Source organism: Etheostoma spectabile, chromosome 20, assembly GCF_008692095.1.
Source record: "Etheostoma spectabile isolate EspeVRDwgs_2016 chromosome 20, UIUC_Espe_1.0, whole genome shotgun sequence".
Lineage (NCBI taxonomy): Eukaryota > Metazoa > Chordata > Actinopteri > Perciformes > Percidae > Etheostoma > Etheostoma spectabile.
Genome location: NC_045752.1, coordinates 13066298 through 13080908, shown reverse-complemented (window position 1 = coordinate 13080908; position 14611 = coordinate 13066298). Strand labels below are relative to the sequence as shown.

Below are 14611 nucleotides of genomic sequence, written 5' to 3'. Positions count from 1 at the left end.
ACAGACACTAACTAGCACTGGTCACTGACAAAATGTTGCCTTTACTGGCAAACTGGAATTTTCCTCACGTTACTCTATCCTCTGTGACTGTAGACATCTAGAAACTAAGCTGCGCGGTGGATGGAACAACTTTGATTGGCTCGTCATCAGACAGTGGTTTACGCAGCGGTAGATTGGCTTTGCAAAAATCCTGGAGCGTTCTATAAAATGACACATTAAAAAAAATAAAAAAATAAATAAGATTTGCTTGATTTCGCAAATTTGATCGTGGGAAATCAAAATTGTGATTAAAATTTGATTAGTTGTGCCGCCCTAATTAAGGTATTTTGACAAAGGCATTAATCAAATAGAAAAACATATTTAATAATACAAATATTTTATGCAGCATCATATAAAGTCTAACATCATGAAATGTGGTATATAAATAGAACATTCTAAAGTGATGGAGTACAGCAGAAATGATCCTTCAGTAGAGTCTCTGCTTCAGTGTGACTCACTGTCTCATGGGTGCGTTGTAGAAAGCTCTGTCTTCTTGTCTCCTTGCATGGGAAGAATGTCTGTGATCCAGTATTGGAACAGTGAAACGACCGCAGTGGTTTCCTCTAAAAACAAAGAGACAGAGAGCAACATTTCAGTTACAGCTGACAACACAATACCAGAAGAGTAGTCAGTGTTTTCACCAAAGAAACTTATTTGCTGTTCTATTTTCAGCATAATAAATCAAAATCCCCAGCCAGTGTTCAAATGTACTCCCTACATCTCTGCATGTAGACATTCAACCCGTCTGTCTATCATCCAAGATAGAATCTTTCTTTAACTTACTCTTGAAAAGTTAAAATTAAATTTAGTGAATCTATAAAATGATCAGTATAAAAGAGGAGCAGTCAAGCCAATGTCATTCATGAGTGGAACTCCAGGGTGCAGTAAAATATGCTCAAAGGAAATCTGCTGCAATGGATTGCCACTGCAAGCGGAGATAGAGCGAGGAGAGCGTTAGTGAACTCACTTGAGGCACACCTCTCCACAAAGTACATGGATTAGCTCCAGCATGGCAGTGGGTTACTTTAGAATACAGAATGCTGCTTTAACAAGGTTGGTGTTAATCAAAGATGTCAAATCATTTCAAATTGACACACTGCAGCGATTCATAAATGTCAAGAATGAACAGCAAGAATGCCAGTGTCTTCACCTAAAATGCTAACATAGCAAAGATCAGTAAAGTGAAGGTAAATCTTTTCAAACTAGAAAGATTTATTCACAAGGAATTCTGCTCTGATTCAATCTGCTGGTGCACTTGGATGTAAAAACAGCGGCATTTAAAAATAGTAAATCGAAGCATGACTCATACAATGTGAGGCGGTGGGAAGGGGGGTTAGAAAAGCTTTTAGGCAGCTGTGGAGCAGGTGCATGGAGAGGATAGGCATAACTAAGGCAGGCTGTATTGTGGGCTCTGCTTGCAAAATAGCAACTTTTTTCCTACATGGTGTTGTCTTGGCGACAGGAACAGGTGGAGGCAAGCAGCGTTTTTTTGACCACCAATACGGCAGTGGCCTGAATCTCCTGGCTGGCCTCTCTCGCTCTACCTCTCCCTCTATTTCTCAAACATATATACACTTGTGTGTGTGACAGCAGCAAAGTCCCTGCTGATCCTATTATGCAGCCAGCCTGCTAGCCAAACATGCAAACGCACAAACACATGCAAACGCACAAACACATGCACAGGTGAAAAACAGGTGTCGTGGGACTCAGGTTGTTTTGGCTTTTAAAAGACTAAAACGCAAGATGAGCAAGTTGAAACATGTTAGTTAGCTCAAAGTGGAGGTCACCTGTGTGTGAGGTAGAGGATGGATAAGGTCTGCTCTAGTTTTGCAAATACGGACAGGTACTTACAAGTAAAGGCTGATGAAGGCAAGTAAGGGCAAGCAAAAACGAAATATCAATGGAAGGGCACAATGAACAGAAGGCAAGCACAGATAGACATAGGCATGCCTGTAGGGACAGGTCAATTAAAAGGTCCCATGGCATGAAAATTTCACATTGAGGTTTTTTAACATTAATATGCGCTCCCCCAGCCTGTCTATGGTCCCCCAGTGGCTAGAAATGGCAATAGGTGTAAACCAAACCCTGGGTATCCTGCTCTGCCTTTGAGAAAATTAAAGCTCAGATAGGCCAAGCTGGGATCTTTCCCCTTGTGAAGTCATAGGGGGCAAGATTACTTCCCCTTTCTCTGCTTTGCCCGCCCAGAGAATTTGGCGCACCTATGAGAGAGAGACATCATGGCTTTCAGACGAGCAAAGTGGTAGTTGGTCAAGGGCACACCCCAACCATCCACCTTGCCCCCCCCCCTCCCCTGTCCTCCTAAAAAGCTACAGACTCAGAAATGGCACATACTGAGGAAAGTTCATTGGACTGGCTTTAGTGGCTTTAATTCTGCAACAAGGCTGAATTTTGGGAGAGAGACATCAGATACGGTATTAGGGGACCACTAAGGTCTATATAAAAGCATCTAAAGAACACCATATCATGGGACCTTTAAGTGCCTGGGGCAGATCCCAGCAAGAAGAGGCCAGTATGGACAGGGATGAATGCATGTAAAAAGCATGGAGCAGCATTTTCATGTGATGTAACCTTTCATGACTTTTAATAACTAACTCCCTCAATTTTAATTGTTGGATGCATTACTGACCTGCAGACATAGGAGAAGTGTTGTGGAGCTCCTCCAGTGCCTTTTCCAGTTTGTCTGTCTCCTGTTGCTGAACAAAGGCCTTGAGACTGTACAGCTGCTTCAGGACAGAGGTGGAATGCCTTCCGGGGGTTATGCTGCTCAGAAGGTCATTCACTGTCCCGGACAGGGGAAGCTTGTCTACACGCAACGAGGCTGGAGGAGCACGGCAGAAGTGAGAGGTGCACTGTTAATTTAGTATTTGATTGACCATTAGAGTAGTGTAATCCAACTGGAGCTCACAAAACCAGACATGTACCTTGAAGAAATGCACCCAATTTACAGCAACAGTTGTTTAATCATTTCATATTTTACTTGTATAACCGTTGCCCTGGCTACACTTAACTGGCTAGACTCAGTGACATCACAATTGTTTACAAAGCCATTCTGGGTAAACCTCACGTCTGTGCAGTCTCGCCATTTATTATTAGTCTTGCTCATTTATAAAAGGCTGTTCTACCAGGTACCAAGGTCACAGGAGCTTTCATGGCCTAATCTTCACTACACCAGGTTGGCTGAATTTTGTATCGTCAGTCTGCTGCAATTGTTTTATTGAATCATTAGTTAACCAGGAATAGAGTAATTTAAATTACAAGAGTGTCCTGGCCAAGACAGGCGGCAACACAATTAACAGAGTTGAAGACATAAAACATAACAATTCACAATGAAAATACATTATAAATTACCGGATCATAAAATATCAAAATATTTATCAATGTTTGTCAGAAGTTATCCACATCTGATATCAAACAGATCAATCAGCCAAAAAATTTACAGCCAGATGTGCATGCCTCCATGTAATTTAAGATTACTTTAAAAGCCTCTAATGAGACCAACTAACAAAGGTTCAGGCAATTTTGAAAATCATTCCGTCAACATAAGTGTTGATGGTAAATAAAGTCGATTGAAGCAATAAATTCCTTAGTGCGTGCTATATTGGCCGAAAAAAATATTGTGTCTCATTACGCATCCAGTGACGTGAAAATTGGAGACAAGGAAGAACTACAGAACCAAGGAAGAACTACAGAACAGGGCCAAGATGACAGATGACAAGTGCGTATTTTTATTTTATTTTTCTTCACATAATGCTATTGTAAGCTATTTTGTTGAGTTGCAAATTGACAAAATGCTGAGTGAATTTAGGTTGGGCTTTTATTTTAAAATGTTAAAACAGAAGTAGTGAAGCTATAATACGCTGCCAATGTGAAAATAATAAAGCGTTGTTGCTGTCTTGGTTCATGCTGGTTTGGCAAGTTTTTTTTTAACAATCTGCATTAGTATAGGCAAAACTTGTAACTCGCTACGCTATGTTTTGGACGGGCATCAATAGCTTGTGCTTAATGCGTTCTTGACATGTAGGCTGTGCCGGCACGGCTCCGGGAGCTGGAGAACTAAGCTTCCTCGGTCAGTTTGGCACACACTGAGGAATGTGTTGCTTCAAATGACTACATTTACCTTCAACACTGATAGACATTCAAAAAAGAGTGGGCAAATGTCCTTTAAACACAATTTAATTGTAACTTTTATAATATCTGAAGCATTGTAGAATTTGTAATAGTGGGCTATCTTGGCTTGGTTTAATTTAAAATAAATGTTAAATAAATCAAAGCTTTTGACGATTGTTACTAGTCGGAGCTCAGATGTAGGCGCATCTGGCAACTAAAAAAAAAAGCTCACACACTTAGGTTTCTCTATCTAGTTTATTCTAATGGTTCTGCTATTTTAGCTTTTACAATTCAATCCAATTACTGATACTATGTTTTTGACTATTCTGTTTAAATCCCTGTCATATCACATCTCAAAAAAGTGCAGATGCGCTGTGGCAGACGTGCAAGAGCAGTGAATTCTGTCAAAAAACATTTTTATTAACATGCTTCCAGCATTTTGCAAAATTGAATTGTGTGTTTGTAAACTACATTTGCAAAAGCCATCAGATGTGTGAATCAAATACCCAAATAAATCAGAAGTAAAACTATTGCTTGGCAGGGTGTTAGATTTCCAAATATTGACATTTAAGGAGCACAAGCTGTAGCAATGGCAACAAGATTCAGCACAGAGAACGTAAGAAACTAGCTGATCCAAAAAGGCAAGCACTGCTCTGCTCAATACTTACAATCTGACATATAGATTTCCATTGTAGTCCTGAGGAAGTCTGACACCTCAGCAACTCTCTTCTTATTATCCTCCTCCTCTTCCTCCTCCTCCTTCCCCCCCTCATCCTTTCGGTATGTGAACTCCAGGGCAGCGGCCTGGGGAATCAGACCCATAGAGAGCAGCTTCTCTTTGTGCCGTTTCTTCTTCAACTTCCTCTTCTTGTTCTTGTTAATGCGCTCTCCTCCCTCATCTACAGTGTTGTTCAGTGGAGCTGCTCCATCTTTCCCAGAGTCTTGATGGAAGGTTAGTTTCCTTTTCCTTCTCCTCCTTTTTCTTTTATGTTCTACTTCCTCTTTATCTTGGTCTAGTTCCTCGTTGCTATCATGGACGCTTTCCTCTGTGGGCAACAAGATCATAAACCCTTGATTAGTTTAAAAGGTGCCCTGCCACACATATTTCATTGCTTTGTGGTTCTACCATGGAATAACATTTTTTTGTAGAAAAAGTGCCTTGTTACCTTGTCTCAAGCCATTCTAGTGTGGTATAGAAAGCCTGCAAGAAGACTCATCTAGATTTATGCCAGTTATCAATTAATATTCAATGAGCTAAGCTGCTTGACTCTGATTGGCTAACAGCTAGCCAATGAGAGCCTAGCTATCAGCATCCTTTACCCAGCACAACTAGGTGAGCTCATGAAAAGGAATGAGCTCAGGCAACATGACGTCAGACTGACCAGCTTTTGTAATTGGCCTGATTTCTCTGCTTATTTCTTTTTAGTGACTAGAGCTGACAGGAGGTAGCAGTTCATTTTCACATTAACAACATAACACAAACACTTATGGACATATTTAAAAAAATGTAAGTAAAAACAGTCTTGTGTGGCAGGGCACTTTAAAAACATTGTTAAACTTAATGAATGCATTATCACACACACACACACACACACACACACCTACTAGTAAAGTCAGAACTATAAATATTAGATTCTTGTGTTCACATTCTTCATAAAACAGATTCTGTGTCACATATTGGAAGTGGGTGGGATATGTCCGATAATGTGGCACTGAAAATAAAGTTTACATGCTGTACACTGTTTACCATGGAGCTATGAAGTTCATCACTGGTTCTAAAGGCCCCACTCATCATTGGGAACTGTATGAACGTGTTGGATGGCCTCCTCTGTCAACACGTAGACTGAACCACTGGCCTATCCTCATATAGAAGGCTATTTTAGGTCTACTTCCATCCTACCTTCTAACTAATATCAGTGTAAATAGTACTGGGACTCAAAATCTTCGTTCCCAGGATGTTTTCCTTCTGTCTGTTTCAAAGGTTAGAACTGAACTGGTGAAAAAGCTGTTTAAGTTTGCTGCTAACCCTCTACTTGGAACGAGGTGCAGAAATCCATGAAACTTAATGAGCTGGTCGCATTGGCCGCTTTTAAGAGGATGTTAATTAAATTGGAGGCAGACACGTCCGGGTGTAGCTGTTTTGTCTGATATATTTATATTTGTTGTTGACTTGAAAATATTTCCTGTTTTATATTTGTATGTTCTTTGTGTTTGGGTGTATGTGTAGTTGTACTGCTGCTTGTCTTGGCCAGGACACTCTTAAAAAAGAGATTTTTAATCTCAATTAGTTTCCACCCCCAGTTGAATAAAGGTTACAAATAAGAAGTGAGAGCTAAGCGTAGGTTGTATAAATCTAGGGGCTAAGAGAGAGCAGGTTTCCCTCCAGTCAATCACTGCACCAGATGATTCCACTAATTAGATACATTTAGCTGATTGCATTCTAATCAGCACAATCAGCTGGTGTGGTTACTGATTGAAAAGAAAACTTGCGGGATCTTGGCCTCACATGGAACAAACTTAAGACTAAAGGTGATTAAAGTAAAGAAGATGTTATGTGTCTGGTTACAGAATAGCAGTGACAATCATCTATTCAGTCTTTTTAATTGTTTCTGCAATTATTATGTACAATGGATATACATCTCCCATTCTGCTTTAAACAATTTCCCTTATTATTAATCCAGAACCTCTGAAGAAAGTTGAAATAAAAACTGGGCCAACACTGAGGTTCTGCATTAGCTTGTCTTGGCACACATTCCTCCTACTTTATGGAAATCAAAATTGAAGCTCCTGCAGTTCTATTTCAGTTTGGCTGTTAGATTTCTTTCGCTGTCATTTTTTCAGTTGGTTTCCTGGATAAAAAAAATGGTATCTGTGTCAAATCTCTCTTCTGTCTGGTATGTATTAGTACATAAATCTTAAACTGAATGACTAGAGCCCATACAGAAATGGAGCTCTTGCTGGCCGAGCAGCTCCCTCTCGACCTGGCTACACCTCACTCTGCCTAACATCTCAAGAGGCACCGAGAGGTCAACAGCTCCCATACAATTCTTGGTTCACACTAAAGGCTTTTTTATGCTTCTGTGGAAGTTCCCCGCAGAGCTTTCGTGCTTGTGCCTTGGTGTGTGCATCGAGGCAGCGTTTGTGTGTGTGGGGGTAGTGTGTTGTAGAGGGAGAAGTGAGAGTGTGACAGAAATTAGTTTAGGACCGAGTACTCACTCTCGAGTAATAGTGAGAGAAACAAAGTGTCTCCCTTGTGCTTTTGGATCAAGGTGAGACGTTAACGCTCTCCTTGATGTCATGTTATTTATGGAGAAGGAGAACCAGGAAATGAGTCAGGGGAAATGCAACGCTACCAAGCCAGGGCCAAGAGACGTGCGTCGCCGCGACATGTAGTTACATGTAGAGGTGCACGTCAGGCTACAGCGTAGCCACAGATGGGTGTGTGGGGGTACGCCATTGATGCAGAAGCATAAAAACGGCCTTAATGCAGTGGCAGTGTAACCAATGCTGTTAAGCAACTCAAGAGAGAGCCACTGCTCAATTTATTATATTATGGATTGTAGTGAAAGGCAAACAAAAATCACATACAAGACTCGTCTATATCAGAATCAATGAAGCAAAAGGGAAAATTAACTCCCATATATACCAGAGCATTTACAAATATGAAATAGTGAAATTGACTAATTCTGCCTTTTTGTGATATATTAAACATAAACCAAATGATGTCACATCAATTAAACAATAGCTCAGCACAGAGGAACAGATAATTACTTCAAGCCCAAATGGACTTCCTGTCATACAGTAGATACAAAAGAATTGCGAAAAACACAGATAGGGAGTACATAGTATGCCTTGGTATGATAACTTAAAGACAGTAGTGCACACTTTGTTAGTCTAGAAAAAGTGTTTCCCCTGGTAGCCAAAGGATAGCCACCGCAGTATTAGGATAACACAGAATCTGCCCATAAAAATAATTGACCAGAGCCAATTTTTGAACTGAATAAACCCTACAACAGCACATAACTATGGAAGCAGCTTTAAGATGACTTATGTTTCCAAATCTTACTGTCTAAGACTATAAGTTCAGACTGAACTGGAATTGTGTAAACACAGTGTGGAGATATATCTGGTAATTTAAAATGACCAAAGAGGTTGTCTTATTCACTATTATCAATACTATATCACATCAACTAGTCACTGATCCTATTTTATTATATTGATAGACCCAAGCTGCCCTTAAACAGGACTTTGGATTGCAATTTCCATCAGGGCTCAGAGCCCGCTAAATCAAAAATGAGTTCAATTAAGGAGCTGTTTGGCAGACGAGTGCAATTAATCAAAGTTAATGCTCATTTTTAGTGGGCTGCGCTGCCTCAGCCAACAAATCTCTTCTATTTCAGTGAGGTACAGCAAAAGCCTGTCAGGTGGATTGAGGTCTGCATTAAGGAAGATGATGCGTACAGATATACATGTAATGAGCCAGAACTCTCATTACAGTCTGCATCATGACAAGAGAAGTGCAGATGGAGCACAGACAAAATAATCAGTCTTTGAATGTTGCTTATCAACTGCAGCGTGAATAAGTTGAATGAGTTTACACAATAGACAGATCAAAGTGAAAAACACCCAGGCTCAAACACCATCTGTGCTGCATTCAAGTTTTCCTCTGTTCAGAAACACACTTGATTACCACTGTTTGCTTCCCTTGAGTGGCAGAGACAATCAAGAATAGTGACTTTAATACATGACAGAGCCAACCTGGATTGACCCCATGCAATAAATCTCTCCTAGCTTTATGGTGCACAGCACAAGTCCATAAATGTAAGATCATGGTTGTCTTACCAGCTGGGTCCTCAGCGCTATTTATGCTTTCTATCTGCGGGAGTGTGACAGATTTCTCTGAATCTGTCTTGTAATCTGCAGGAGGAGGCAGAACTGTGTACACCCGCCTGACCTGATTGGCTGTACTCTGTGTCGTCCCTGCATCTCCTGAGACAGACATGCCAAATAAAAGAAAGTTATAAACTCCAATTGTCATCAGTAGGGTGGTAGCAATTCTGCATGTTTGGTGTGTTGGTATGTGAATGTGTGTATTATAAAAGTACTTTTGTAAGCAGCGAGTTAAACTGTTGAAAATGATCTCACCAATGACAGTGTCCTGTTGAGAGGCTTTTCTTTTCACATTGTTTTTTCTGGATAAGACATCTACAATGCATGGTGGGCAGGGTTCCTTCTCCCGTTTGGGAGCTGCAGGGTAAAGCCTCTGGAGCACTTTTGATTGAAATACTTAGTGACACAAGAAAAAAAACAAAATCAGACATACCAACTTGTTAATCTGATACATTGTAATTGTCAAATATAATACTATTAATCTTAAACCTAACGTGAAAACCTAACATTTTAACAATGCAAATCAAATATAGTGTGGGCTACATACCAGTGATCAAACGTATTTTTGATATGATTTTTGATTGAGCACAACATTATAATTGGTGCTGCTTGATGGGCTATTTGCATAGTCACTATATGCATTACTACTACCACTACTAGTTATATAATATGGTGATAATATAAGCCGTGAGGCAGCACGTTTAAATAGCGTTAATAAATACTGGCTACAAGTTAGCAACATCAGTCTGTCAGATATAACCAGAAACCAAGTTTAACCTGAACGCGAAATTGAAAAGTTGTCGTATAAATTTAACGTAATCTGCTGCTGACACATTACAATGACGGTACATCGGTCTCGGAGCGCAGTGCGAACACAAGCTAACTGTAAAGTTAACTAAAATCCGAAAGTTGAACACGTGCATTTGTTTACAACATAGCTAGCTACAACCCACAGAACGCGAGACTAAAAGCTGCTAGCTCGCTACTTTCGCTAGCTAACTTTAGTTGCATACAACAGTCTTGAGTTTTTGTACGAGATGAATATTGTTGTCGACGCAGCTGATGATGCTTACCTTCTTTCCTACGTGCCATATTGACATTTAAATCTTCGTAGAGGCGACGAGGACGGATACTTTAGTGCAACATGTGGCTATAGCTAGTTGATATGCTCGCAAACTAGCGGAGTTAGCTAACCAGCCTGCTAGCTTTTGAAATTAGCTCGCTTCATTACAGCGGTTTAACACGTCAGTGTAATGAATGCGCTATGTAACGTTCCGTTTTAAAATAGCTTAAGGAATATCTAGAGCTAATTAACTATACTTAAACAATACTAAAAAGCAAGCCAGCTACGCTCATCAAAGTGCAATAATGCTCGGACTCCTTTAGCTGCTCTCCGCACAAGGCACAGAGTGCCTGGTAACACTGCCTGGATAGTAACCTCGCCTGGTGTAATCGCGCCGATTCACATTCAAACTAATGTCAATTTAATGTAACCTTAGTTGTCAGAAAGGATAAGTACCCTGTACATAATTCATCATTACATTGTTTTAATCTGTAAAATCCATTCTTCAAATCGGCATATGAAGCAGCCTTGTTTGGTTAATATACAGAATATCATAGCATTTTTGGAACTGCCTGTTCACTTTGAAGAAAAACACATACTGACATTACATTTTTCCGAGGCAAATTGCTTCTGTAATATTAAATGAAAGACGAATAAAATGTGATTCAGTGTACTTCGAAAATGATCTTAAATCCCTCGCATGCGTGTGTCCCTGCCACAACAATCAAGTCCAATTTGTTTATGTAGACAGTTCATATTGTCAACTTTCTTTCATGAATCGTGATGAGTGCTATGCATCAGACTAGAGCTCCCCATGTGTCTGAATCCTGTAATAACAGCGGTTTGGGGCGTGCGCACACTGAGACGGCTGTAGGACGGGGTGGAAGCGAGATGAGAATACTAAGTAGGCACCTCATGGCTCAGCATCAGCACCGGGCTGAGTTAGGATTTGCGCACCCTCAAAACTTGGCTTGGGACCTCAGCATGTGAACGGGCTTTGCAGGAGGAGGATCCACCTAGGATGTCAGCTCTGAAGAAGGTAAAGCCCCCCTCTCTCTAATTAATCATTGATAACATATTTAACTTCAAAAATATAACATGCAGGATTCAAAAATCGTATATAATCATTTCACAGTAAATGAGAAAATGCATGCAGTTGTGAAAACTGGGTGTTTAAAAATTAAGTGTTTAATAGTCTGATACAATTGTCTTAATTGGGCATGGTAGTCAGACTCTTGGACTTTTGGCTTTTTTTTAAATTTATAACATTGTAATGCCTCTCCATAGTTATTTAAACTATATTAATACAAACCAATCAAACGCATTATGCCAGAGATCACAATAAACAAAATATGATGCTTTTTTTTGCATCACTTTTGCATGCACATGAATTTTGTTCACCACTCCTCTGATCTGCCTCACAACTGTCATTCCTGCACTTACATTCATCCCAGTGGAGGAAGCTTGGATGAGGAGCATTTCAGGCAGAAAAAAGCCCTCTTAGTACAAGGCTAACTTCTCAAATGGATGTTACGTCAGTTTGTCACGTTGAACTGTATACCGTGTTGACTGTAGTCTCTGTGGGTGTATGAGCTTCACTGAATATATATCTGACGAGCCCAAACCCAGCGCCGGTAATCTTCAATGAGAGTGGGGCTCCATAGAGCTTAATGAAAGGAGAAGGCACTGGATGAGGCGTAGGTTTTGTCAGAATCAAAGAACTACACAGACCTGTGTAAACATGTTACATAATGCCTTGCAGTAAACAAGGCATTGAACAGCATATGCACAATTCCCACCAGCCTTCTGATTTTTCAAGTAGTGAGACTTTTACACCTGGGTATGGGCAATTACTAGTAGATGAATCAAGCCTCTGCTGTTGTTGAGGATATTGCAAGATTAGAAAAAGTTATCCACCTGTTTGTGTAAAAAGCTTGTCATCACTGTCAGTTGTACACTGACACATTGTGTTGTTTAAGATTCATGGCAGTTGCCAGTATTGATGTTTCAGCTCCGATCGATTCCCATGATTGAGCGACACAAAAAGAAAGGAAGTTGTATAGAATGCCTGCTTCAGCACTGCCGCCGAATCCGCCGCAAATCCACAGTACTCAGCACGCACTGTGAGTGACAAAGTGCTGGCTGCCAGCACTCACATAGTCACACATTATAATCACAGACGTTCTAAAAATAGGAAACCATATTCAATGCAATTCTTTAGAAGTTCAATGGGGTTATTGCTGTTTTGCCCTCGCAGATAGAAGTTTTACCAAGATTGTCCTGGATGTTGTACAACTACCCTGCTCGAGAAAACAAAAAATCTTTATTTATAGAAAGTAGTGGTCAGCAAGCCTTTCTTCAATGGCACAGCTGCTTGGGTGAAACATTGATGTTAAAGTGATGAACCTTTTTCACTCCTTAGTCTCTGAACCTAAGGATGCACTGCACAGTAGTTCATTCATACATAGAAACTGCATTTTCTGCCATAGTAACAAGCATGTTTTATTTCGGGTCAGAGAAAAGTGTCCAATGTTCATTTAATTATGCAGGTGGCGAGAAGTGCTATAGAGCAGCGGTAGTGGCAGCAAGCAGTCAGTAGCAAACACAATTACTTTTAATCAATAAGGAGGGTAATTGACAGTATCTTTGTGTGTATTGCGTTGGTGTGCTTGTGTAATATGCATATGTAGTTTGTGTAAACCGAAGAGAGAGGGAACCTGTGGATGAACAGGTGGACAAGGGGACATACATGTCACCTCTGTAAGTCCTTATGGGACTGAAAAAAAAATTACTTGTCACTTACCAGCTTTAGGGGGGCTCCACCTTTCACCTCATCCACATCACTCCCTCTGCTTTAAACCAGACTTTTAATGAAAGCCTGATTATTCATACAAGAAGTCTTTACTCGTGGCTGGTTTAGCTCAGTTGGTGGAGCAGGCGCACCTGTATACAAGGTTACTCCTCGACGCAGCGGCCGCCGGTTTGACTCCGACCTGTGGCCCTTTGCTGCATGTCGTTCCCCTTCTCTCTCCCCTTTCTTGTCTTCATCTGTCCAGTGGAATTAAAGGCCTTAAATGCCCCAAAAATAATCTTAAATAAAAGAAATATTTACTCATTCTACCAGTCACTTAAAAAGAAGAGAGTGTACAAAGAATAAAGGACAAAATAAACTAACTGGACATAATTTCCCCTCAGAAGCACTTTGGAATTGAAGGCAGCTCGTTTCAGGTTATTTCCAATGCTGCTGTCAGATTGCTTGTATGCAAACACACATGCCCACACACACAGACAATCACAGAGTTGTCAATGGGAAGGTTGTGTGAATTCTGCCTACCTGGCAGTGACATGATAAGGCTCTCATAATCTGTTTGAAGATGCATAGAAAACTTGAAATCCTACATTTATGTGTGTGGCGATGTCATTTTGGTCTATGGGGGAAGAGCAGCAGAGGTGAATGTAGACAAGTCCGACTAAAAGTACATCTTCAAATATTCAGCAGCAGGCTCTTTTCTTTTTCATCCACTCAACGTGACCAATGTGTTTCAGGTTTTTTACTTCATGTCCTATTCTTCTTATCCTTCTTCACTCTCATTTTAATACTTTCTCTTACCTGCACATGCATCTTATTCACCTTATTTCTTCTGTCTCGGTTTTATGTCTCTATTCATTCTCTGATGAATGCCCCTCTCCTCCCCCCACATCTGTAATAGTTTGGCTTCCGGAGAGGGATGCAGAGGGAATGTAGGGGCTGGATGGGATCCAGATTTATAAATCTAATAATGCACGAGAGCCAAGTGTGTGTACTGTACAGTATTTGATTTTTGTGTGTGCGTATCTTTGTATACCTGTACACCAACACTACACAGTTAATCATCCTTTGTGCTGGGGTGGGCACAGATCATCCAGGCGGGTGGGTGTCATTGCACATTCTCCCAGGGTTATTGTTACTGCAACACTGCCACATAGCCTTGAGTCAGATGGGACTCATTACAAGGTCCATTAGCAAGCTGGTATACTATCTGTAACCTTTCCTCTCTTTTCTAATTGTCATAAATACAAACAGTTTAAGCCCAGTTCGTAATATCCTAATTTATAAGGATTTTACCAGACTGCCTTTGTCAGCCAGATGAGGACATTGTCATCTTAACAGCAGCTGTCTCTAATAGTTGGCACAGTAGAGAAAAGACTGTCACTTGTCAGCTGTATGCCTTTGAAACTCTTTGACTGGAAACAAAAGGAAATCATTTCATGGTCTTAAAGGAATTATAAATGTGTCCCTTAAGGCCCACTGTCAAAATGTGAAATTTGATACTAATGCAAGTGCACCCCATACACTCCAAGTGTACTTGAGGTCTGCCTTGTAAAGGATTACCGTTGGCGAAAGTTCTTTTACAACCAACACTGTACCAGATCCTTTAAACCAAGCATGAACTTGAATATATTGCCAGCCCAATCTAGCAAAGGACATCAGGGCAGCAGATTTCTTGATTG

At 40.5% G+C, this 14611-nt stretch overlaps 2 protein-coding genes across 2 annotated transcripts in view; one reads left to right on the top strand and one right to left on the bottom strand.

The window, feature by feature from the left end:
* Positions 1–342: 342 nt before the first annotated feature.
* Positions 343–10462, bottom strand: erich1 (glutamate rich 1). The gene is made up of 6 exons (XM_032501309.1): positions 10131–10462; positions 9313–9453; positions 9010–9156; positions 4836–5213; positions 2687–2878; positions 343–602 (listed from the first exon to the last, which is right to left on the bottom strand). The coding sequence occupies exons 1-6, from the start codon at positions 10147–10149 to the stop codon at positions 502–504; spliced, it is 978 nt and encodes a 325-aa protein (XP_032357200.1). The 5' UTR covers positions 10150–10462; the 3' UTR covers positions 343–501.
* Positions 10463–10604: 142 nt separating this feature from the next.
* The window catches only part of dlgap2a (discs, large (Drosophila) homolog-associated protein 2a), a gene marked incomplete in the record, with an annotated part of 152544 nt that continues 148537 nt past the window's right edge, over positions 10605–14611 (top strand). The window contains 1 exon segment of the mRNA XM_032501308.1: positions 10605–11159. Coding sequence (XP_032357199.1) covers positions 11142–11159 — 18 coding nt within the window.

Bases quoted from the DNA above. Each gene is read 5' to 3' on its own strand.
- erich1 (XM_032501309.1), bottom strand. The intron at 5,214-9,009 runs GTAAGACAACCA...TGTTGCCCACAG, and splicing joins TAGCGCTGAGGACCCAGCTG to AGGAAAGCGTCCATGATAGC. The intron at 2,879-4,835 runs GTAAGTATTGAG...GTGCTCCTCCAG, and splicing joins GGAAATCTATATGTCAGATT to CCTCGTTGCGTGTAGACAAG.